At 41.4% G+C, this 26862-nt stretch overlaps 1 protein-coding gene across 3 annotated transcripts in view; it reads right to left on the bottom strand.

Annotated features, from left to right (window-relative positions):
* Positions 1–26862, bottom strand: part of Dcp2 (decapping mRNA 2) — a 38649-nt gene that overhangs the window by 8514 nt on the left and 3273 nt on the right. Inside the window, exons 1-10 of one of the 3 annotated variants that reach the window (XM_027400848.2) lie at positions 25646–25955; positions 17141–17292; positions 14641–14768; positions 14154–14252; positions 10868–11020; positions 10636–10748; positions 10410–10517; positions 6808–6946; positions 3948–4061; positions 1001–1052 (exon numbers count right to left, since the gene is read on the bottom strand). In XM_027400848.2, the coding sequence (XP_027256649.1) occupies positions 1001–1052; positions 3948–4061; positions 6808–6946; positions 10410–10517; positions 10636–10748; positions 10868–11020; positions 14154–14252; positions 14641–14768; positions 17141–17292; positions 25646–25695 (1108 nt within the window). In that variant the 5' untranslated portion in view covers positions 25696–25955. Of the gene's footprint in view, positions 1–1000; positions 1053–3947; positions 4062–6807; positions 6947–10409; positions 10518–10635; positions 10749–10867; positions 11021–14153; positions 14253–14640; positions 14769–17140; positions 17293–25645; positions 25956–26862 lie in introns of those variants that run through there. The other 2 variants (XM_027400846.2, XM_027400847.2) reach the window with 2 other exon arrangements.

The following is a 26862-nucleotide window of genomic DNA, read 5'->3' on the forward strand; positions in this document are numbered from 1 at the left end:
TTTGCATATGAAAATTCTCTTTAAATATTTAAAAATAAAGAAAACAATGCTCTTCATTTCTTTTTCTTTTTTTTTGTTTCTTTGAGTCAGGGTTTCTCTGTGCAGCCCTGGCTTGCTCTGTAAACCAGGATGGCCTCTAACTAAGAAAGATGCCCCTGCCTCCAATGCACAAGTGCTGGAATGAAGAGCACACACCACCGCCATCCAGTGCTCCATTTCAATTTGGCACAAGGAAATTTCTTACTATTCAAATTAGCACCTAAGAAAAATAGTGTACTATACTTTTAAATGACATTTATCAAACGTCAATAGCATTAGAATAACTTCATAGATTTGCATGCTTGGTTCCCAGATGGAGAACTGTTAGGAAGGATTAGGAGATGGGGCCTTGTGGGAGGAAGTGAGTTGCTGGGGATGGGTTTTAAGGTTTCAAAAGTCCACTCCAGACGCAATGGCTTTCGCTGGCTGCTGTCTGTGGATCAGAATGTAAAGCTCTCAGCGACTTCCCCAGCACCCTGTCTGCCTGCCAGCTGCCATGTAAGCAAGCTCCCAATTAAATGCTTTCTTTGTAAGAGAGGTGCTTTGGTCATAGTGTCTCTACAAACCAGACACACTACATTCCATAGCGGAGGGAGGAGAAATTGCACCATTTAAAAAGTTGATCCCACTATAACAAAAGCAGAGAGAGAGGCACCCTCATTATCATAACATTTCCCATCAGCCCACAAGCTGGTGTTCACAACACACATTCATGTGGACCTGGGGCCTCAGTATTTACAGAAGGAACAGTATGTTCAACAGTGAGTAATGACATCTGGATCACCTATTAGTAATTCCTTCCAGCCAGTTTCCACTGAGAGACTCTCACACATGAAATCTCTAGCACATAGGCACCTCTTCCTGTGTAACTGTCATCATCACAAAGCCTACTGATCACAGCTGCTAAAATCAAACCCAGCCCCACAGGACAAACTTTAAAAAGATAAATAAAATGGCTTGCCTGTCTCAAAGTTGTCCTGAAGTTTTCGTGGATGCAGCTTCTTTTCACATTTCTAGTAGAAAACACATATACAGCAAAGTCTCTTGTTATTTATACTTACTAAAACTCAAGAGATACATGATCAAGCATCTCAAGAAGAAAATTAAACCAGGAATCTAATTATCATCCCCAGTGGGTTTCCTTAAAGCCCAACTTTTAAACAATTTGGAGAACATACGGCAACTTCATTACATTAAGTTATGTAACCCAGGCTGGTCTCAAACTCACAATTCCTGGTCTCTAATTTCCATGGCTGACCACTTTCCACAGGGTCAGTCACTTCTGATTTTCTTATAGAACATTCTACTTTGTATTTATTTTTTCCCCTTTAGAAATTTAAAAATGTTTTTAAACTTTATTATTAAAAAAGCTTCCAATTTTAAAAACTCACCAAGATTAACTAGACTATATAACTCAATGAACCTTGTACAGTTTGTTAAGAGTAGCCACTCAAGAAGCTGAGGAGCTTGATGCTGGATTTTCATTCTCACTAGGGAATATATTTGTGTGCACTAACTGACCCCCACATCCCCACACCTGTGAGCCAGAACTAGAAAACAACCACTTTCTATCCAGTGCCTTAATTAGCTGGAACCAGTCCTTCCTCATCCTCTAACATTTCTACAGTATAACATACAAAAGAGGACAAGAAAAGCTAAATACTAGGGGACTGAAGCGTTTTAAAAAAATCTATTCAAATTTTTTTCAAAACAATTCTGACACATCAAATTTCTTCAAAACAAATTGGTTGTGAGCATAGCCTTTAACAGCTGAGCCATTTCTCCAGTCAAACAAAATTTTTTAATGAGTTAAATTTACACAGTACCTTGATAAGACAGAGTATCTGTATAGCATTATCATTAAGGAGGCATTTTTCTAACCTTTGTGAGAATATGTTCGATTGCATTAGGAACCTTCTGAATATTTATTGTAATCGTCTCGTTTCTGATAACACTTTCATTGGAATAAACTAACATAAAAAGTGAGAAGTCTGACAATAAATATATCCTAAAACTTTAGTTTATTGGTGCAATTAGTATATCCAAGTGAACTAAGATAATCCCAGGGAGGAAGTATGGATAGTTTTATGGCAACTTGACACAAACTAAAGGCATCTGAAAGGAGGGAATCTCAATTAAGAAAATGTCTCCATAAGATCCAGCTGTAGGCAGGCCTGTGGGGCATTTTCTTAATTAGTGATCAATGTGGGAGAGCCCAGCCCACTGTGGGGTGGGGTCATCCCTGGACTGGTGGTCCTGGGCTCTATAAGAAAGCAGGCTGAGCAAGCCATGGGTAGCAAGGAAGCAAGCAGCACCCCTCCATGGCCCTGCATCAGCCTCTGCCACCAGGTTTGTGAATGTCCTTGCTTCTTTTGATGAACTGTTAACGTGGTTGTTGTTGTTGTTGTTATTATTATTATTATTATTTTTTTTGGTTTTTCAAGACAGGGTTTCTTTGTATTGCTTTGGAGCCTGTCCTGGAACTTGCTCTGTAGACCAGGCCGGCTTTGAACTCAGAGATATGCCTGCCTCTGCCTCCCAAGTGCTGGGATTAAAGCTGTGCACCACCAATGCCCAGCAGTCATGGTGTTTTATCACAACAATCACTAAGTCACCCATGTTAAGGGTGTCCCCCCCCTTAAGTTTGAAGTTACCAATATAACTTACTTGTTTTTGTTGCCTTTTTTTTTTTTTTTTTTTTTTTTTTTTAAATATAGGGTTTCTCTGTGTATCCCTGTCTGTCCTGGAACTCACAGAGACTCACCTATCTCTGCCTCCAGACTGCTGGGATTAAAAGCATGTACCACCACTGCCCAGCATAACTCACTTTCTTAAAGACACAGGAAACAAATGAAACAACAAATAGAAAATCCAACATACGTTAATGGAAAAGATAAGTAAAGACAGTCAACTCTCTTGTAGAAAAAATTTCTCCTAAACTTTTAACTGCAATGTAACAACGAATTATACACCAGATGCTCTCTAGAAAGAAACTGAGTAGAATAGGGGTTATAAAGCTGGGGAGTAGGAAAGATAGAAGGACAATGGGAAGAGGCTGCTCAATGAAGAAGTTACAGAGAGCTGGGTTAAGAAGGCTGGATGTGCTATTACACAGTAGCAAGACTATGAACAACAACAATGTATACTATATTTCAAAAAGCAACAAGAAAGGAGTGTCAATTACTGTTTCTCTCTGTCCCAGGTTGGCTGCAAAGTCACTATGTAGCCCAAGCCTGTCTTAAGCTTGAGTTCCTAGGGCCTCAGCCTCCTAAGCATCCTGCCAGCATGTTTTCACCATAAACATTACACAATGTATCCACATAATGAAACAAATGGGACCTCATAAATATCTATATTCTTATGAATCCACTAAAATATACAAATTTAATTAACATCCCGAGAGAGAGAGAGAGAGAGAGAGAGAGAGAGAGAGAGAGAGAGAGAGAGAGAGAATGTGTGTGTGTGTGTGTGTGTGTCTCAAATCTGGGTCAGGGAAACGGACTTGCAGCCTCTGAAGAATAGCAGATGCCCTCAACCATAGAGCCACTTCTCCAGGCCCCCAAACAATCGGTTTTCAGAAAAAAAAAAAAAAAAAAAAAAAAAAAAAAAAAAAAAACCAAACTGTTTTTACTATATAGTATTTTCAAACTTTAAAATAAATGTAAGAAACTACACAAGGCAAAAAGTAGAAGTGTACTCAAGTAACTAATCCAGACCTGTAGTTAAGAATTGCCAAAGGGAGTTTTAGGGTTTAGTTCATGAAGGCAATGGTGAAGAATTTTATTAGAATCCTATCATTAAAATTAATCAAGCAAGATAAGAACTAAACCAAGGTTACTGCATCTAGACAACACCTGCTCCATCCTTAAGAGAGCAGTCTCCTAAGCAGGTGATCCCAGAGCTCTTACCATCAAGGGATTCTGTTGCTTTGCTGGTTGACTGTGAACTCCGTTTGTTCTCTTCTTTTGATTAGGTGAATCTTGATACTGTTTTCTGCCATTCCCTCTCATATTTTGATTCTGCTTTTCCAGTAAAAAGAACATGTAAGTCTACAGTATAACAATACGAATATATCCTCTGAATGTTTCTCTCAATTGAATAGAACTCACAAAGCACCATCTAAACATTTATACATTGCTGTATCAATTGATTTTCTTGGAGGGCTGCTTTGCAAAGGAACTTCTCTGAAACTTGTAAACTGTTTCTAATGCACAAATATGATAGGGTACAGCCCAGGGGTAAAGCTCATATACAACGTAAGGCCCCATAGTCCAACTCCAGCATGAAGGTAAAGGAATGGGAGCGGAGGCAGAAGAAGCTCTAAGATCCCTGGGGACAGCTGGATACTGCACTAGGAAGGCAGGTCAGGGCACATGAGCCAGCCTGCTTTTCTCTTTCAAGCTTCATGGTTGTGCATGAATATGGTGCCGTGAGTCAGTGTGGTGGACGGTCAGAGAGCATGTTTGCAGACCCCGTTCTCTCCTTTCACCTTTACATGGGTTCTAGGATCATACCCAGGTTGTGAGGCCAATGAAGGCAGTGTTTACAAATTCACCTTGCTGGCCCCCACAGCTCTTAATAGTATAAATTAAGCAGTAGGTACCATCAGTTATCACAAAATTATAATAAACAAATAAGTTAACACTGAGAGAATAAGCTTTCACAAAATAATGGATTAGTGTTTTTACTTGGGCCTCTAGTCTTAAGTTTAGATACAATCTTTTCTCTTTTTTTTTTTTCTTTTAATTTTTTTATTCATTTTACTTACCAACCACAGTTCCTCCTCCCTCTCATTCCTCAGACAGGGTAAGGTCTCCCATGGGGAGTCAACTAAGCCTGGCATACCAAGCTGAGGCAGGACCAAGTTCATCCCCCACCCCAAGCCCACCCCACATCAAGGCTGAGCAAGGCATCCCACCATAGGGAATGGGCTCCAAAAAAGCCAGTTCATGCACCCAGGATAGATCTTCATGTCCCACTGCCAGAGCTCCACAAACAGACCAAGCCACAAATTGTCACCCACATTCAGAGGGCCTAGTTTGTTCCCATGCAGGCTCCCCAGCTTAGACACAATCTTTTAAAATATCAATTTCTACGTCAAATCTTGAAAAACAGCTATTTGAGAACCATGAATAATGGATGTAACTACTAGTTATAAAAAATGTTTATCTTTATTCCACCTACTCACAGAAAACTCTAGGTAGCTGCTGAAATAACTGGCCAACAGTAACCAAACCAAAATAGACAGTGGATCTCATACCACCAAGTTTTCAACTTAGATTCATTTTTCTCCTGGCAGTATTTTTTTTTCTGTAACACTCTTTAGGATGTGTACATTCGTGCCAGTAGATGGGATGTTTGTCAACACCAGCAATACTTATTTTATTCTGCTGCTGCTGTTCTGTTTAATTCTGAAGAACTAAGACCCCCTTTGCATGAGGGAGGCTACCACACCCAGCCCACTTGCCAAATGTTTTAATTCTCCAAAACAGAAACTCTGTTCCCATCAAAAGGTAGTATCTCTCTCCTTTCTCCCTATCTCCCGCCCTCTCTCCCTTTCTTCTCCCCCCTCTCTGATTTTCAAGACAAGATTTCTTTGTGTAACAGCTCTGACTTTCTTGGAACTCCCTTTGTAGACCAGGCTGGTCTCAAACTCACAGACATGTTCCTGGACTCTGCCTCCCAAGTGCTGGGATTAAGAGCATGTGCCGCCACCACCACCCAATAAAAGTAACTACTCTAAAGTCTCTGCTACTTCCAGGCACAATCACTACTGAGCACACATTCTATGCCTGTGAATTTGCCTATGCTAGGCACGTAACAATAGAACCACTCGATTTTTGTTCCTTTGTCCCTACTTCATTTCACTTAGCCACTGACTTCAAGGATCATCTATACTGTAGCTGACTCAGAATTTATTCATTAAAGGCTGGAAATAGTCCAGTGCATGATTCATCCATCTATGTGCTGTGAATGAATGATGCTGTGATTGTATGACATCTGTTAAAGCCGTTTTCGGTTCATTTGTTTATAGTTGTAGCAGTGAGGATGCCGAGTCATGTGACAAACTCATATTTAACTGGTGGGAAACCACCAAGCTGTGTCATAGCAACTGTCTCTTTACACTTCTAAGAGCACAGCACAAGGGTCCTAGTTCTTCACATCCTCACAACACTAATTTTCTGTTCCATTTGGTTTGTCACTACAGCCATCCTGAAGCACAACTGATCTCTATTTCCCCAATGACAAACACTGCTGAGTCTTTTCTGTACTGAATGGCCACCCAAATTGCTTTAGAAGTGACTGGCCAAGTGTTTTAGAACGGGGTTGGGCTTTATATGACTTTTGGGTGGCTATTGTTCTTGAGGCAACAATCTGGAAACCAATAAAATGTTCATTAAGTGCACAAGAGATAAACTGTGGTATAATCACATACTATATATGACAGTGAAAATGATATAATACACTTATTTTTTTCTATAAGCAATAGATCCTGTTAATCTTAACTCAGAAATCATCTTCTTTTAAGCCTTTTACTGGCGGCATACATAAAATGGCTCAAGTAGCACATCCCATTATTTCCTACACTGGATTTATTCCAAGACTATGAAAGATAATGAGTCTCAGGTCTGTTTAAGTCTCAAACTGAGCCCATGGGCAACTGCTCAGCCATCCAGAGCTCCACTACCTACTGTATGTAATTAATTCTTCAGCTGAACATGATTTTGAAGCCAAATGATCACAGCATTTTCGATGTGACTCACTCACCTTTGCTTTGAAAGGGTCTGATGACACTTCCATATGGTTACTGTGAGGCTTCTGCTGCAGCGGCTGCCTGTGTTTTACCCACTGGTCACTAGGAGAACCTTCAGGAAACAGCTGCTGGCTGTGGCGGAATTTTGTTCGACTACATCAAGGTTTAAAAAGTAAGATGAGATTTTCACTTGCAGTTCTTTGAAAGCCTTGACAATTTAACCTATCAACTACATATTTTACTTTTCCCACTAATTCCTTAAGTTATAAAAACAGAAAAAAATTTTTTTCAAGACAGAGCATCTCTTTGTAGCCCTGGCTATCTTGGAACTCGCTCTGTAGGTGAGGCTATTGTTAAAACTCAAGAGATCCGCCTGCCTCTGCCTTCTGAGTGCTGGGATTAAAGTCATACACTAGCGTACCCAGCACAAGCAGAAATTCTGATCAGCTTTGCCAGCTATATTTTTCCCCAGCTGTTTAGATACACGACTAGTGCTAATATTTCTTACATTATCATCCTATCATTTTTACCCCAGGCTTTTCTGAATTATTCATAACATGCCCGCTCTGCAAGTAGCTATATTTTTTTAAAAGTAAAGACAGTTCTTTGTATATTTAGTTGAAGCAAAGAAATGTATGTGGATTTTCTTTTTAATTGGCTAGACAACACATTGTTTCTAGATGTCTCAGTAAGGGATCTGATCAGATAGGTTGGTTATAGATCCTACCAGTGTTAGACATATGTTCTGAGACAATAGGTTACTTTCTAGAGCACAGCTCTTTACCAACAAGAGATGCAAAATACTGCAATGGTAAAGACTTCTGAATGTGCAAGAACCAGAAGTTAATTCAAAGCCTGATGTGTACTGAATCTGAGGTATCTGTGGCCTATTTAATCACCAAACTTCTACACAGCCTTGGTTCGGAATAGGGAACACATGCAATATGCCATCGAGCCAGGAACACCAAGCAACACTGTGTGAAAGACCTCTGCTTAGAAGTTAAAATAATATGTTGTAGGATTATAATATATACAATATAGCTTTGACTTTTCTAGAAAGAACAGCTTAGTTACTAAACACAAAGACTGTCAGTGTTTTCCTACCACTCCCAGCATGTATGCATCAAATCAATTCATGTTTGGACTGTTTTCTGTTAGAATGCTTGATTTGGGGACTGAGGGCTATCTCAGCAGGTAGAATCATGTGCTATGCAGGCCCAGTGGCCTGAGCTCAAGGTTTGCAACCCATGGGTGGAAGGAGAGGACTGACTCTAAAAGGTTGTCTTCTGATCTCTACAGGCTCGACTACCTGCTACCCCAAGAACAATTATTTCATTTTGAAAACTGTTGCTGCACATAAATACTACCCTAAAGAATTTCACCTATAGCATCCCATACCTGTACATAAACACTACCCTAAAATATTTCACCCTATAGTAAAGATTCAGGCATTAAGCTGGCCTGCCCCTGTCACCTGGAAGAATGCACTCAGGCAGTACTTTGGTCAGTCCAGAGTTCCATGACTACTAGCCTGCACTAAGATGCAAAGGACCCCTTTAAAAGTAAGACTCCCGCCTACTTTCTCTCTATTTCCCAGCTCTCTTTCCTGCTCCTCTCTTTCTTTGCTCTTCTCTTCCCATTCTCTTCTCCAAGGTTCCCCTGGGACAGACAGGACTTTTCCTTCCTCCTCATTCTCTTCTGTCCTCTCTTTCTCTGACCCTTTACCTTTTCTCTTTCCTCCCCCCTCCCTCCCCTTTCTAATAAAACTTCTCCCTTAAGCTCTGTCTGCCTGGTGTGTTTGTCTCACTCCTTGGTCAACCTCTCCTGCTATGGAATCTGCCAAGGTCTCCCACGAAAGGTTCCCTACAGCATCCCACACCTACACGTAAACACTACCCTAAAGATTTTCACTCTATATCATCCCATACCTGTACATAAACACTGCCCTAAAGACCAACATTATAAGAATAGCAGATTCCTTTCAGCATCCTTCCCTTCTTCTATTTAAAACTTACAAAGCTGGATCTGTTGGCTCTAGGCTATAATTAAAACACTGAAATAATTAAAGCTGAAGCAGAAGTAGTCTCTGGATTTGAGGCCAGTCTGGGCTACAGAGTGAGACCCTTCCTTAAAGTGTTTTAAAACCTAATCAGAATACATTCTAATTCTTTTGAAAAGACAAAACTGACATTTCCTCCAACATATCAGGCTATATGACTGATGTGAATACTGCCGATAAAGGAAATGTGTTAGCACAATCACCTCTCCTACTAACAAGAACAGAGACCCAAGGACTAGTAAGAGTGACCATACCATAGACTGGTGGAGACTTTCCCAATGGTGCACTTTCACCATTTATGACTTCTTGGCAATATCTGTTTCTATACTCTTGTCTATATTTTTACTTCCTGACTTCTGTCATACTGTTCAGTTATTTTTATTAGTGGTGCCTTGGTAACAAAAATTACAAATTTTGAAAAACAGAAATGTTTCTTAAGGCATTTAAATCCAATGTCTTTTCCTCATAAAACCAATACTGTATTTACTTAAAATTTATTAACCATAAATGTGGTCTACTCTTATTGTTTAAGATTGAAATCCTAGACAAAAAAGATCACCAAATTAGAAAAAAATGCAAAACAATACACAAAAGCACAATTCTGGCATATAAGTTACAGCTCCATAGGAAAATATGCACTAAGGGCAGTGAGAAGACATGGTCAAGGTGCTTGCAGCCAAGCTGGATTATGACTGAGTTTGATTCCAGGACCCACATGGTAGAAGAGAACCATTCACACACTGTCCTCTGCACACACCCACACACATACACAAAATAAACTTAATAAAATTATACATTATGCATATTTAATGGTTACTTTTCAAATCTGTACCAAGTTCCAAAGCATTAAATGTCATTGACAGTTCACACCCATGTACTGAATAGTCCCTCTTCATAACACAGCAAGCACAGTAAAGTGCTTGAGAATCCCAGTTAGATCCCAGAATCCACGTACGAAAACGCCAAGTGTGGTGACGTGTGTTTGCAATCCCACAGTTGGGGAGGCAAGACAGGCATGTTCTTGGGAACCCCAGACCAATGAGAAACCATGAATCAAAACACAAAGCTGAATTGACACCGGAGGCTGAAGTCAGACCCCCCTCATGTGCACATGTGGCTGGACACCCGCATGAATGTACACATTCATTTGCATACAGAACTTTGTACAGAGTCAAAACAGTTGTAGTTGTCACTGACTTTAACAAATTATTCATCAGCATCTCCCACTTCCTGTGCAACAGAGGCTTCAATATACCCCATTCAATCATCTCTAGGAACTAAATTATCATGAAGGCAGAGTATTAGCTATTCACATACCTTCTTTTCCTTTTCCTAGTGTTCTAAGAGGCTGGTATTCTCTTGAGTGTACTATTTTAAAATATGCCTGAAGCGCCTTTCCTCTAATTAACCCCTCTCATCTTAGCGAAAAACATTAAAAAACTATCTTACAGCCCAAAACCAGGGACACAACAGAGCTTCTAAGGGCTCCCAAGCCTCTCTGACTCAAGAAGCAAATGGTGCTAAACCAAGAACCCCAGAAAGCCACAATCTCTTTACCTCAATTTTTCCACAGTGGGCTTGGCTGGTGTGCTACCAGCTGAGGAAAAACCATTGTCACTGTCTGAGGAGTCTCCAAATCTTCGAGACAGCCAGTCCCTTAGTGGTCTATGGAAACATTAACAATTCATTAAAAAAAAAAAAAAAAAAAAAAAAAAAAAAAAAAAAAAAGCCCAAACCTTAAATAGCATCAAGGCCAGTTTTACAGTTTAAGAAATGAACATACCTGATAAAGGGAATAGCCATAAAAAACTTATTAGGTGCCAAGCCAAGCTTGGACTTGGGAGTCATATCATTTCTATGGCAGGGCAATTTCTCAATGGAGAACCACTCAATGTTCTGAAACACAACAATTGCATTTAATTGATTACTATCAAGGAGTAGCTAAAATGAACTCCCCACTTCATTCAACTGGAGTTCTGTTCAGCAACCCACAAATATTCTTAATTCTTACATACCCTAATTTCTCTTCTGGTTTTGGGGTTAAATTTTGTATCTTTTGGAACCCCTGGAATGATGTACAAGCGAGCAAGCTGGTCATTGATTCGAAGTTCAATATAATCATCCTTACAAATATAGTCTTTGATATCAAAACCAGTTTCCTCGAAGACCTAGAGATAAATGTGGATAAAATATTTGATTTTAACCACTTGAAAGTAAAGCAGAGGATATGAATTCAAGGGCAGCTAGTTACATAATTGAGCACCTGTGTCAAAACAAACTAGAAAAAGACATTAGCCTAAATCTAATTCGTAGTCCCTCCTTATGCTAATACAAGTAAAAATTAAACAGATCAAACAGAGATAAACTATTGGCAAAGGATGGCTAACAATCTGGCTATCAGTCAAGACTTGACAGGTAGCCGGCTTACAGACCTCATTGTTTCTATTGCAATGTAGTACCAAGTGGCAGAAGAACCGACTGCAATTCTAGCACTCTTAGTTCAAATACACTCAAAAAGGCAATTGCATGAATTCAACCTTAAAAATTCCTAGGTTGATGGCTGGTAGTGTCGGTGGCTACCTTTAATCAGCACTCAAGAGGCAGAGGAAGGCAGATCCCTGTGAGTCTGAGTCCAGCCTGATCTACAGAGTTCCAGGATAGCCATGTCTACAGAAAGACACCCTGTTTCTAAAAAACTGCACCCACTATCCACCCCTCAAAAACCCTAGGTTGAAACCATTGTGACTGATGGAGAAAGGGGTATGGCAGTAGTTAAGGGTTAAAAGAGGTTCTCAAAAATACAATCCTGATCTTGGTTAAGAAAGACCCAAACTGCTCTCTGGACAATACCCAAACACACCCAGGAAAACCATGTGGACACAAAGCTGGAAATGGGATTCCTACAAGCCAGGAAGAGAGCCTGCAATGACATTCAATTGGCTGGAGCCCTAATCTTGGAACCCCAGCTTCCACATCTGCTAGGAAATAAATTCTGCTGTTTAAGCTACCCAGTCAGCTGTAAGTCAATTCAAGCCAACTAGACAGTAACATTCCAGCCAACTCCCCAAACTTTTACCTCTTTATGACAAAGGCAATAATTTAGAAATCAGGATTAAAAGCCAAGGTTTTCCTTTAAAAAAAAATCTACTGACAGGAAGACCACCTGCCCAAGGCCAAGGCCAGCGAGCCTATGATCCTGCCTGGACCTCCCACAGTACCGCAGTTCCAGGCAAGAGCATAGCTTAAATGGGTGCTGAAGATCTGAGCTCAGGTCCTCATGCTGGAGTCCTCTCCCTAGCCCATGGCAGCTTTCTCAAAGGGACTCTATACAAGTGTTCTTGAACCACACTCAGCCTGAATTTTCCCCTTTCTCCTCCAGCCCCCCTCTGGTATTTCCATTCCCCAAATCTCACACTTTGTCTAAGTCTTACATGCATACGGGACTGACTGAGTGTATCAATATAATGTCTAGGGTTCCAAAAGCAGAGATGCATTTGTCTTTCTGCATCTGACTTAATATGGCTAACCTGTGGCTGCATCTATTTTTCTGTAGAAGATGAGACTTTGTTGCTTGAACTAACATTGACAGTATGCACATAATGACACTGCCAGCAGGAATATAAAAACTGGGTACAATCCAAACAAAGTTCTCCTGCTTGGGCAGCAGGCACTTTGTGCACTAAACTGAATGCCAGACCCCACACCAGTGGTTTTTAAGAACTGTAACTTTTTTCTTCACTAGCAAGCTACATCCAAACTAAAACTGGGTAATAAATATCATGGCATCAAACAGGCCACCTCAAAAATATCTCAAAATCAAATTTCTGCCACTTTTCCGAACTCAGAGATGTTGCTTCTGGCTACGAAGTTCTTGGAAGCAACTCTCAATACATTTGATTTGGCTGAAGCAGTTAAGCTTTTCCATAAACACAGCCTAAAACAGAACACATCTCAAGGGTCAAGTATAATGTGGTATAGGATAAAAAGCTAATTGCAGACTATCTATGTAGTAAAGGCAGAAATGGTAAATAAGAGTTGCTGTTTAGGTTCAGAGACCATTATGGGCTAGAGCTGACCAGCAAAACAATTTTAAATAAGGATGAATGAAAATCACCCATTCTGAACTTCACTTTACACAGAAACTCCATCCTTCTTCAATGCTAACTGGCAACAGAACTTCAGAGGAAAAGGGCTGTTGTGGGTTAAGTCTGGATGGTCACAACAGGCTCATGCTTGGACCTAGCCTCCATCGAATGGTGCTATGTGAAAGGCTGTAGAGTCTGCAGGAGGTAGATCTGAATGGTAAGAACAGGTGACCAGACCTTGGAAACTTAGGTTTCCTTAGTTAAACCTTAAACCAGCCCTTAGTCCCAACCATGTCAAGCTTCTAGGTTCACCATATGAAAAAGCACCGCCACAACCTGAGATGCTTGGAACTATGTGGCTCTGCCACTCCTTCCCCACTCTGACAGTGAAAGCCATGGTCCATTCTTCCTCCACCAAGTTGTTTCTGACAGGTATCCTGTCACATCAAACAGAAGTAACGAATACAGAGATGCACTGAGCTGGGGTCTGAATTGACAGGGAGAGGGGATGTTTGGGTAGGCATAATTTTAATCACATTTTAGAAACAAATTCAGAGGACAAGGAATACATCTTTTCAAAGGCTGAGCTGGGGGCTAAGTTGGCAGTGCAGCAGGATTTAAACTTTATCTTTTAGCTCAGGTATAAAGCTAAGTTTTTGAGGGGAAACACGTAACTGCCTTAGAAAAACCCAGACTCTACATTTTTCTGGATTATGAAAAAACAGGAACAAAGAATATGGTTAGAAGTTGGTCAAAAAAAAAAAAATCAAAATTTCAAGCAGAAAGTGGGAAAGACACCATTGTAAAGAAGGGAGTTCATAGATACGCTTTAAAATTAGTGAGAACAAATGAAGGTAGCAACAGCCAAAAAAAAGCAGGGGAAGGGAGGCAGGCAGTACCTTATTATTTTCATGTGTAGGAGTGTTTTGCCTGCTTATTTATCTAGTGCCAGCAGAGGGCACTAGATCCCTTGGTGCTAGAGTTACAGATGGAAGTGAGGCAGCACGAAGTTGCTGGGAATCGAACCAAGGTCCTCTGAAAGGGCAGTCAGTGCTCCTAACCATCTCTCCAGCCCAAAGGATTGCCTCTAGTTAAAGCATGCATGCATTCAAGTTTCAGGAAAAGACTGAACTTTCTCCAGAGTTCAAAAAAGTACATCTATATAGACTTGGACGCTGCAAGCCAACAGCAATGCTTACCAAATACAGGCACTCACCTCTCTGGCAGCACAGTCATGAGGTGCTTCTTCTTTGTTTACTTTTCCTTTTGGAAACCCCCAGCCTGATTTTGCCAGATACCCCTGAACCAGCAGTACCTACAAACAAACAGAAATTCAAAAACAAACAAAAAAACACAAAGAAACCTAGTTTCCTTTCCCATGTTCCAGTCCCAAATCAATAGCCCTTTTCTCTATACTTCAGGTAATTATTTACCAATAGACTGTGTACAGCATTTGGCCTAAATGTCTTCCAAGAATATATAGTGTGAAAAAACAAACTTTGTCAATTTAAGACGTATTGTTTAAACAATGAACTCACAATTCTTTACGTTAAGCCAAAACAAGTACAACAGAATGTAGGTAAAACATCCAAAATCAAGTTCTCTAAACATTAAGAATCTAAGGATATTTTACAGCCTCAATTGAGAACATCCCATAGTCAACCTGGTAGAAATGTACTAAAACTCTTAGATACAGCACTTACATTCTCAAGTGTCTCATCAAGAATGATTGCACCATAGGTTGGCACTCCCATTTTATATTCCTTCCATTCATCCAAAACTTTTTCCACATCTTCGCCTTGTGGCAGCAGAAATGGACAATGATTGAAGAGTATAAATAATGTTAAGGAAACTACCTTTCCCTTAGTTCGGCCAAAGAAGCTACAATGGGGGGTGGGGAGGTGGGGGATGGGAGGTGGGGAGTGGTGCTCAGTCATCAGGGCATGACCTACACTTCTGGAGAGCCAGACTCCAGCTCCCAGTTCCCACATCTGTGGCTCACAGCCAACAACTCCCAACTCCGAGGGGTCTGATCCCCTCTTCCGGCCTCCACAGACATCTGTACACACAAAAACACAGACAGAGATAAAAATAAAACTTCACAAAACTATATACAGAGACAGACCTATTTAAGTCAACTGTATTTTATATGAAATTATTCACGTTTGCAATTTAGGTTGAACTGTGTTGCCTTTCTCCCAGCACACTCATTTCCCTTGAACAAGTCATTAGCCTAGACACCTAGTACCTAACCTAGACACAAAGCAAATTATGTTTCAGATAATCAGTCTCTACACTCCTGAGATAAGGGATACAAAAGCAGAAACTGTAACCATCACGAATACTCAAGTTAAACTCAGAACAGTTGGGAACACAAACAGTTAAAATACTGGAACTCAGAAGAGTAGGATAATGTATATACAGTACACACCATATTTATGAAGTTATTTACCACATGTATGCATGTATTTATTTCATCATTGTTGATGTTAAAGGGGAGGGCTTAGTAAAGTTTACAAAGGAAAACTTGGGTGTCAGTTTCACAAGAAATTTAAGTATATATAAGAAATCGGAACAGTGTAAAATATTAGAGAATATATTTATAAACAAAAACATTCTTTAAAATTGTATACTTGGTCTTTTGATGCCTCAAGCCATCATGACACCACTACTAAAATAGATGAAGGCTGTGGAGAAAATCATAATTTAGGCTGGGCAGTGGTAGCTCACGCCATTAATCCCAGCACTTGGGAGGCTGAAAAAGGCAGATCTCTGGGAGTTGAGGCCAGCCTGGTCTACAGAGTGAGTTCCAGAACAGCCAGGCTACACAAAGAAGTCATCGATTTAAAACACACACACACTTTCTCTCTCTCTCTCTCTCTCTCTCTCTCTCTCTCTCTCTCTCTCTCTCTCTCTATCACTCTAATTTGACTCTGCTTACCCCAAAATAAAGTTTAACAAAAAACAAAAACCCAACACAAACAAAACAAAACCATGCCAAGCAAACCTGTTTTCTTTTCCAAACATGCTGAGTTTCTCTCTAATATCGCCCACTCTTTTCCATTTACTCAAACACGTCTTACTTTTTCATTTCGTGATGTTTTTCTTTTTTATCCAAAGTAGTCTATCTAACCTCAAAATACTTTATTCCCCCCTCCCCCAAATCCTTAACACTTATTGGTTCTTTCCTAGGTGATAGGTCTTTCCTAAACTATTACAAGTAAAACTAGCCTGATTTCGATACTCACTCTTTGATTAGGTAACACTCACTTTCTACGGAATAAGTCAAATCACCCTGCTCAAGATTTAAGAGTCCCTACCCCACCATACACACATCCACCCACTTTCAAGAACCCTGTGCTTAGCACAAACTAGGATTTTTTGAGCCTTCTAGTATTTTCCAATTCTGCAAGTCTGTACACTCCCTGCTTGTGTCTATTCAGGAAAACTCCTTTTAAAAAATGGTTGTCTAAAATCTTTCTATCTTATGCCTGCAGTCTAAGAACATTTAATACAGCAACCTATCATTTTTTTTGCCACAGACAACTTTATAATCTTAAATATTTGGATATATTTTTATAACTATTACATAAAACAAACCCCCCTTTTTTGGGGGGGGGTCTGTTTGTCTTTGAGACAGAGCTTTTCTATGTAGCCCCGCCTGTCTTGGAACTCACTCTGTAGATCAGGAGTGCTAGGATTAAAGGCATGCACTACCGCTACATCTGACTAAGCTGTGTCTTACTCAGGAAGAAAAGCCTCTTTGATCTTATCACCTGGTTAAATGGTATACCAAGAGTAAAAACCAGAACTGCCCCAGAAATAGGCTAGTATTGCTAAAATTCACTCCTAATTGCTGGGTAGTGGTGGTGCACACCTTTAATCCCAGCACTCAGGAGGCAGAGGCAGGCGGATCTCTGTGAGTTCGAGACCAGCCTTGTCTACAAGAGCTAGTTCCAGGACAGCCTCCAAAGCCATAGAGAAAACTCTGTCTCAAAAAACCAAAATCATTCATTCCTAATCAGTGTACATTTCAGTATTATGAAAAATAAGAATGCAATAAAAGTATATCACATTTCTATTTTCCTTATGTGTTAAATAGAAGTTAAAAAAAGAACTCAATGAAAGGCAAAAGGAAATTTGTACTAAAATATTTTATTAGAAAAAAAAGAAAGACGATCATTGTAGCAAGAAAAAGGATATCAGCTTTGGCAAAGTCTCTTATCCCACACTGAGGTAATCCTGGTGTGTTCTGCATGTAGAAATCCAAGTAAAACCAATGGGCGAGCTCAATCTGGAAGCATACTCGGATTGCATTGTCTCTTTCCTCGCTAGGAATATGCAAAATAAATCGGCTGTCAAAAATAAAACACACAAAAGTTATGCTCACAAACTATTACAGTTGATTTTAATATATTTACTCCCTTACCCTGCCCACCAACTTAGAAAGGAGACAGGGCAGTATTTGATGGGAAGTACCGGGGGAAGGATGTGAGGACTGGGTGTGGTGCAATGCCTGCAATCCACCACTAGAGGGACTGAGACAGGAGGGTTGTGAGGATAAAAGTGGCTTCAAAGAGATTTTCAATAGAATTTTTGAGGAGTTGTATAGCTACTGTTCGCAAATACAGAAATTAACATTAGAGCTTCCTAGAAAATTAAAGCACATGAGAAAGCTAAAGGGATTTCCTCCTTCAGAATACAAGAAAACACACCAGTGTCTATGTAACTCAGCAAAAGTGCTTGACATCCACTTAGTCCCCACACATAAACAGCACAAGGGACAACTGTGGACTGAAAAAATGGGCACTTCTGTTTCTCTTTAACACAATAGACTTCCCAAGAACACAACTGCATAGCTTTGATCCACACTAACTTCTAAATATATTTACTTTTTAAAATACAAAATTGCCTTTTTTTAAAACACACCAATAAAGGAGGAAAATGTATGCATGTATGCTTTTTCTACAGAAATACACAGTTGTATAAGCATGATAAAGATAAGAGTTGTCTTATTTTAGTCAGGTATAAGGGTTAGTTCGGATATACCAATCTAGGTGACTATGGGTGACAATAGTCATGGAACATCTACTATTGCTGCTTTCACAGTTGAGAATTTTAGGACTCTCCTTCAAACATTAGAATCAAATTCAACTAAATGAAATAAACACACTGGCCTTTTGGATCATTTTAATTAAAAGAGCTACCATTCAACTAATTAGGCGCAAAGCATTATTTACTTGTTATGATGCCAAGTGTTTTTTATTTCACTTCTCAAATTTCAAATCAAAAGTTTAAAATTACAATATCAATATCACATTCAAATAAGTCAACAGCACATATATACATATGTTTCAATATAAAAAGATAATGATTGCCTGGTGGTGTTACTACATGCCTTTAATCCCAGCACTAGGGAGGCAGAGGTAGGCAGATTTCCGTGAGTTCGAGGCCATTCTGGTCTACAGAGTGAGTTCCAAGATAGTCAGGACTGTTTTACCTGTCTAAAAAAAAAAAAAAAAAAAAAACAACAAACCAAGAGAAAAAAAGGAAGAAAAAGAAAGGATAATGATTGACAGAACCATGAGAGGATTTTTTTTTTTTTTTTGGTTTTACGAGACAGGGTTTCTCTGTGTAGCTTTGGAGCCTATCCTGGCACTTGCTCTGGAGAACAGGCTGGCCTCGAACTCACAGAGATCTGCCTGCCTCTGTCTCCTGAGTGCTGGGATTAAAGGCGTGCACCACCAACGCCCAGCTTACGAGAGGATCTTTCTGTGTAAGGAAGTCTAGTTCTTAGACCTTGTATATCCCCTCACCTCTTCTGGTCTACCTCACAAACATTTCCAGTATGAAAAGTGCACTAGGCTTCTATGAACACACTTAATATTTTAACAGGACCCCAGACTTCAGCACAACTGACTCCATGATGGAAGTACCAGTCAGGCCATAAAACTCAGTATATAGACAGCACTGCCTGACAAAATGAAGACCTAACCCATCAAAGTTCTGGGAAAGTTTCCAAATGTACTAACCTTGCTTTCTGACTCCCATAGTTCTGCTTCAGGGTAACTGTTCTTGTTAACTGAAGTGTGTCAACCCAGAACATGGTTTTTGTGCTTAAAAGCTCACTTTGAGAAAGGTGCAGGGCTACACTGGGATCCTCAACACCCTGTGTAGTCACTGGCTGGCTTATACAGACTTTCAAATAGCATAAACCCATGTCCGAGGAGTCTTTTCTGATGGAAATCCATAATAATGCTCTCTTAAAAGTACTAGGAAGAGAGCTCCAGGGAAACAGACCCATAAATTGTTTACAAGCACTGAGGTTTATTCTGCACACACTCAGATTAGATTCTAAATTGGCTATCACAATCTTCGAGTGAACTGAGAAAAATCACGGGACAAATCCTGAAATGGCCACTAGATGGCGCACGAAGGAAAGAGCTCTGTAGAAACTAGTTCTCTTACCTGATGCAATTCACCTCCAATAAAACACAACTGTTACTACTTTTCTAGGTTTGGGACCCTTTCAAAACAGCTTCCACAATGGAAAAGGAATCAAGTAACTACTCCAGTTCCTAGGCCACACTGTTCCTCTTTCCATCCTCTCAACAAAACACTGTCTAGTTTCTCAGCTTTGCTATTTTTCGTTTTTTTGTTTTGTTTTGTTTTGTTTTGTTTTGTTTTTTTTTGATACAGGCTCTCACCCCGTAGCCCAGGTTGGCTCTCTTTGTAGATCAATCTGACTTCAAACTCCCAGAGACCCACCTGCCTGCTGTTTCCAGAGTGCTGGGATTACAGGTATGCGCCACCACGGCTGGCCCACATCACTGCTGACATTTCAAAGCAGGGAATCCTAGTAAGAGGGGCTGCTCTGCACACTGAAGAAGTTCGGCACCATCCTCAGCCTCCATCTGGGTATACCACCTGCCAAGCTGCCACCACCAAACCATCTCCAGATAGTGGCATTACTTACAGTAGAGACTTTCTGGGTTAGATGTGCTAAATACAGGTTATAGGAGACCACCGTTTGGTACTAAACTTCTGTACTAGGCCCGGATGCATCAAATGGAAGCACCAAATCCACACCTCATTGTTTTCTGACCTCCCCAGAAATCAGGAAACAGGTAGTAGCCAAACCACCAAAGCCTAGTTCCAGTGATAAGGGAAAATAACCAAGCCCCTCCTTGTATGTAAACTAATATAAATTAATGGATTAGTCTTCAAAACTTTCTCCTTGATGCTGTCTGCTAAGCAGAGCAGTTTCAAAACAGAAAGGCCACTCTCCATTCTTCCTTTAGCCATCCTTTGACTATAAAACTAACTACTGCTCAGTTCCCTGCTTTATGCTACTTGCCAGTGTCAGTCAATTCTACAACACCAACTAAAGCCAATTAAAAGAGCTTTAAAAGACTGTCCCAGTCCCCCAGATCACCAGGTTGTCCTCACACTACAACCAGCAAATGCAATTTAGAACCACATCAAGGTGACCTGCATTATTACCTGTACTGTCTTGTGTCCCACAATCAACAACTAGAATCACTGCCCTTGTCTCATTCTCTCCACACAGTAACTGTCACCACTTCAACTGCTGAAGGGCTGACTGCAGACACTGCCTGGAGCCTGAAGCCTGAGGACATCTCCTTTATGGGTTCCTCTTCAGAGTTGGGACTTTGACTATACCACAGAAAAAAATGTCATGACTAGCCAGAGTAAAGCACAGTGAGTTTACTAATCAGAAGTAGTGGACAGTATACACTTTAGATGTAAGTACAGGGGAGTAAGGTAGAGACCACAATGACTTGAGAAGGACAACAGTACATACACAAGGCAGGGCACAGGGTTCTCAAGACAGTCCTACTGTAAGTGTGTTAACAAGAGACTTCTGTATGACTGGGGCTAGGGTGGGTGAAAGCTTCAACCTTCAGAGCAGAAATACTTAGGTTTACTGCACACAGCCAGGGTGAAGGAGGCAAGGGCAGTAACAAAAGAACTGTACTCATGAGACAATGGGATGATCTTTTGGTTAGGGCTATAGGTAACAATGACAAGTAGCTTGATTCTAAATTAGGTCAAGTGAGGTCCTAGATGGAATAAAGGAGAAAGCAAGATGAGCACCAGCATCCAGCACTCTGCTTTCACTGAAACACAACCAGCCTCATGCTGCCCCACTGGGTATGTTGGACAGTGCCTTCACACTACCTGCACACTTTAAGCCAAAATAAGCACTGATAGGCTGCTGCTGGCAGGTATTTTGTCCTGGCAATGAGAAAACTGACACTATGACTCACGCCATGCAAGTGAGGTCAGTGGCCCTGATCTTGTGATTGCTATCTCTCAGAGGCTAGGTCATTACCAGTTAGAGAGCAAGGTATCTTTCAGGCCCCTTGTAGAAAGGCTTACTTTCTTTGCATTTGCCACTGCAGGAACCTGACCAAGACAGGCCACACACTCTGGACAATAAATGAACACATCTTCTGGGAGCCTTACTCTCAACATGTGACAAATTTGCACACACTACACCCAGCCACTTCATGGTCTACTGAGCTAACATTGTATTCAACAATTAGATTTCTCCTGCCATAATTTAGGACTCTTGAGATCTCTCACAACAAGCTTCTATGGCCTTGTCATAGGACTCTCAGCTGTGGGAGGGAAGTTGTGTGTTATTTACTAGGTTAGATTCTCTTACATTATTAACCCATTTGCTCTATACTCAGCCCTATACTACATCCTTGCTAGTGGGTTTTTAACTGTCTACTTGACACAACCTAGAGCCACCTGGGAAAAGAGCCTCAATAACATATCTAGATCAGGTTGGCCTGTAAACATGTCTGTGGGAGACTGACTTGATTATTAATTGATCCAGCCCACCACAAGTGGAAATATTCCCTAGGCTGGCCTGAACTGGATAAGAGTTTAAAAAGTGGACTGAGAAAAAGCAAGCAAGAATATGTTTATTCTCTCTTTGCTCTTGAATGCTGATGTGACTAGCTGCTTGAGATCTTGCCAACTTCCCCCAAACGACAGATTTTAACAGATAATCCTTTCCTCCCAATTTGATGTTTTTCATCAAGATATTTTACACAGCAACAAAGTTCACATTAGATCACCCTTAATAACCTATGTCTTGAATCCAAGACCCTGCTCAGTCCTCAGCCACTCCTCCACTGACTCCCTCTACTCCTTCCTCTCCACCAGCTGAGCTCTTTCCAACAGCGCCTCCTTAACCAGATACAACGCTCAGGTTTGCTCAGGAACTTCATGTAGAGGCTTAGCAAACAACTAAAAGTCATTCCCTCTTTCTCAGAGAACATCCTTTCCCTCTACAAGGTGGTTAACAAGAACTTTGCCACCATTTGGGTCACCACAAGGATCTCATTTTAACTGCAATCTCCAGGTCAGCCTAATAGCTAAACCCCACTATGAGACTGGGAGGAGAAGAGAGGGGGAGCATTAGATGGGACCTCTGAAGTAACATGGGGTCCTAGACCTCCCTAAACACTTACTTCAGCCCCAGCACTGGCTCTCTATTCTTACTAAACGTCTTTCTCTATGCACTAGAGTGGAAAGAAGTGGTGCCAGAACTCAGTGCTGTGGATTTGGGGGTCCTCTAAGAAGTCTAGCTGTTTATCTTTACAAGTCATTACACCTGGAGGCATTGGGGGGGGGGGGCTCCCCTACCTTGGTGCACTGGCAACTGTGGCTCTTGGTAGGAAGCCCCTTAGCTCCCGACAGAGAATACTAACTTCCATGTTATCATTGGAAGATCCTTGAGTTAAGCTTTCAATTCCTAGGTCTCATGTAACACTCAAGTTCCTGACTCTAGCAAACTCAGAGCAGACTATGAAATTCTGCTAAGCTTTGAATTCTGCTACCTTACTATTCTATTCTATTCTGCTATTCTAACCCAGGATATAGCAGTCCTGGATGGAGACAAGACCCTACCAGCATGGCCAGACCGGGATTACAAGGTTATCTCTGTTACCAGTCTGAGGCTACCTGGTTCACAGATGGAGTATTTTATGGTAGCAGGACTCAGATCCTCAGAGCTTGGGACATAAGGCTCAGGAAGGCATAGAAGGCAGGAGCCCTCTGGGTAAATCCCCAGCAGCCTCAAAGGCAGAACTACCAGCTCTCACCAGGGTTTCCAGCTGGGACAGAATGATAATATTTAAATAATTCAGCTTTACTTTCCATATGAGCAGGGGCATGCAACAATCAGAAGGGAAAAAGACTTCTCACTGCCCAAAAATGAGGATTAAAAGTGCTGTGGTGGTTTGAATGGGAATAGCCCCTGTGAGCTCAGATATTTAATTTCTGGTCACCAGTTGTTGGCCCCTTTTGGGGAAGTTGGGAGGGCATGGCCTTGCTGGAAGAAGTATGTCCCGGGGTAGGGGAGGGGGTTTGAAAGTTTAAAAGACCTGTGCCATTTCAAGCTTGCTCTCTCATCTGCCTCCTATCTCCACTCCTCCATGGATGAGTACACCTCTGGAACAGTAAGCCAAATAAACCCCTTTTTCTCTAAGTTGCTGAAAAATCCTTCTATAAATTATAAAAGTCAATGTGTTTTATCATAGTAAACAGAAAAGTATCAAAGACACTCACCTATGAAATTTCTGGCCCTACTAGAAGCTTCTAGCCTCCAATTCAAGTAGCTGTTATACACAACAAGGCCCATCAAAGAAGACCATTCCAACATGTCTCAAGATAGCACCCGAGGAAAAAAAAAAAAAAAAAAAAAAAAGGATAGCACCCCGAAAGACCAACAGGCAGCTAGGTTCCCATTGCCTGCTGCCTCAGTTCCAAGCCCCATATCCATGAAATACCTCTTAGCAAACTCAAAGGCTTTTTAGATCAAGGCTTCCTGACCACCTCAGAGGGATAGTTACAATGCCCAGAAAATAAACTAGTTTCTCGAATCTTCCCAGTGGAAGAGCCTTAACACTTCATAAAGTCACACACTGGAGGACAAAGTCCCTCCAATTCTAATTGAGTCTCTCCTCACAGGCACACGCTTCAGACTTGGAGGTCCATCTAAAGTTTGTCCTACGTATTGTCAGGCAATCTTGAGAGGATCCTCTGCCCTCCTCGCTTCTACCTCTTATACAGCACAGAAGAAATATGTTGGATGGAGACTGGCAAAAGAATCTCATTCATGTGTCCCTGTGCAAGGGACTCTTGGTGCCTCCTGGTTCTATTGTGTGCCATCAAGAGAGGGACAGAGGCATTCTAAAAGAAAAACCCCCCAAAACCATCAACAAAACCTCAAGGAGTCCTCAGAGGTAACCACTTTCCTCAGAGAACACATCATTCCTTGCTTTGGGCATCCCAGATCTCGAGTATGGTAGAAGCCTGTCTTTCATGTTCATTTCACTCAGGGAGTGAATAAGCTCAAAGTTAAGTATTATCTCAAGGCCACACAGCATTCTCAACCTGCTGGCAAGATAGGAAGGGCTACTCTTAACTCCTAGGAGATTTCTCACTAAACTCCCACTTGAGACTTAATCTTAATCCACTCTTCTCAGATACCACATTACTGCCATGTCCACAACCTACTTCTGCCCTTCAAAATCCTTCCCAGTGGGCTTTCCCTGAGGCAGAACTATCAGCTCATACTATCTGAGTCTGCTATGTCACAGGTGATGAAGGCCATCACTGACTATATGGCCAGGATTCATTCTCCCATCTTTCTAAATTCTTTGGTATAATTTCACAAGCTGTCACCTCAAATTCCCTAGACATTCTGTAAGACCCAACCCAGTTTAGGACATTCATCTTCAGGACGTTCCTTCAAAAGACTTAAGACTGTTCCCAAGAAGTCTTAAGTCTTAAAAGTCATCACTTTTCTCAAACACCACTGGGTTCCTTCTTCCTGAGCAAGGGTTTTGTTTTTCCCCCATTCTTCACAATCATTACTGTCATACTTTCTACCTGCCTTCCTGAAACCATCTTATCATGTGACTGTGTGTACATGTGACAGTGTCATGCACAGGTGTGTATGTAGAGCAGAGGCTGATATCAGGTGTCACTCCCCACCTTTCTTTCTGTTTTGTTTTTTTCAGAGACGGTCTCACAATGAAGCCCCGGCTGGCCTAGAACTCACTCACCATGCAGACCAGGCCAGCCTCTAACATGCCCCACCTTCTACCTTATTTCTAGGTACAGTCTCTCTTACTGACAGGCTAGGCAATGACCTCTAAGCGCCTTTTACTTTATGTGAATGGGTGCTTTGTGTACTCTACATTCATGCAGTGCTTACAGATGCCAGTAGGTAGCATCAGTTTCTCTGGAACTGAAACTATGGACAGTTGTTAGGTCATGTGGGTGCTGAGAACTGAACAGGGGTCTTCTGGAAGGGTCAAATGCTCTTAACCACTGAACCACTTTTGCCATTATGCCTGTCTTTATGGACTGTTCTCATAAAGAACTCCCACTCCTAACCCATGCAGCCACCTCTCCTACACCGCCTCCAAAAGGTCCATGTCTCCTCAAATAACACAGCTGGACTTTTGTAGATAGATGACTGCTTGCTGGTTCTGCCGGACTTGAATTCTTAAATGGATTGGCAGAGCTCACCAAGCCACTCCATTCAGATTTGTTTAAGTAACAGTCTCTCTTCACACACATTTCCAGTGAGCCTGGACATATCACCCCAAGGCTCTCATGGCTGATAAGAAACAAATGCTACTGTGCTTCCTCACTCACCAATTGAGTGCAGCATTGTCACATGGTGGCCTCTCAAGCCAGGCTCTCATTTACATTAAGATCACCAGCCACTAGAAACGTCTCCCTTCCTGTGGGCATTCTTTCATCATGCAGCTCCGACCTCCTGTCAGACAAAACAAAACATCCCCAATTCTAAGAAAGCACACAGATCTCACAGACATGTGCTTTTAAAAAGTGTGACAATAAGAACTAAATAAGAGCTCTCGATTCCATCCAGCCAGACCACCTATCTATCCTGACCCATCTCTTTGGCAAGAAAAATTTAAAAAGAAAAAACAAAACAAAAACCATCCCACCCTTTACCAATAGGTCTTTGACTACCTAGAGCCCGACTTGCGATGGTCTGCTAAAACACCTGGAACCTAACTCCTAAAGACCCATGGTGCCGTACCCCAGATGTCCAGCCATGAGAAAGACAACTAGTTTATAAAACTTACCACTTACTAAATGGTGCAGGATAGCACACCTGCTATGGGGTGTAGAGGCGGCAGGATGAGGAGCACAAGCCCATCCTTAGCTACATAATGTATGAGGCTAGCCCAGCACACTTGACACCCTATCTCATGAAGTCAGAGGCCAGCCCAGCACACATGACAACCTATCTCATGAAGTCAGAGGACAGCCCAGCACACTTGACAACCTAACTCATGAAGTCAGAGGCCAGCCCAGCACACATGACAACCTATCTCATGAAGTCAGAGGCCAGCCCAGCACACATGACAACCTATCTCATGAAGTCAGAGGACAGCCCAGCACACTTGACAACCTAACTCATGAAGTCAGAGGCCAGCCTAGCACACATGACACTATCTCCTGAAGTCAGAGGCCAGACTAGCACACACAACACCCTAACTCATGAAGTCAGAAGCCAGCCTAGCACACATGACACTATCTCCTGAAGTCAGAGGCCAGCCCAGCACACACAACACCCCATCTCCTGAAGTCAGAAGCCAGCCTAGCACACTTGACACCCTATCTCCTAAAGTCAGAGGTCAGCCGAGCACACATGACACCCTATCTCAAAACCCTTTACTACTCAGTAAGATAGTAAAATATCCACTTATAGACCTACCTATGGCATGACACAAATAGCACACCCAAAGTTAACTGTTACAAAAGAATTCTGATTCCGTTTCATGAGGGATTCCTCTAAGAACTTGTCTACCCACTTTGTTTCTGCAGCACATTTTCCTGAA

This window comes from Cricetulus griseus, chromosome 2, assembly GCF_003668045.3.
Source record: "Cricetulus griseus strain 17A/GY chromosome 2, alternate assembly CriGri-PICRH-1.0, whole genome shotgun sequence".
Classification (NCBI taxonomy): domain Eukaryota; kingdom Metazoa; phylum Chordata; class Mammalia; order Rodentia; family Cricetidae; genus Cricetulus; species Cricetulus griseus.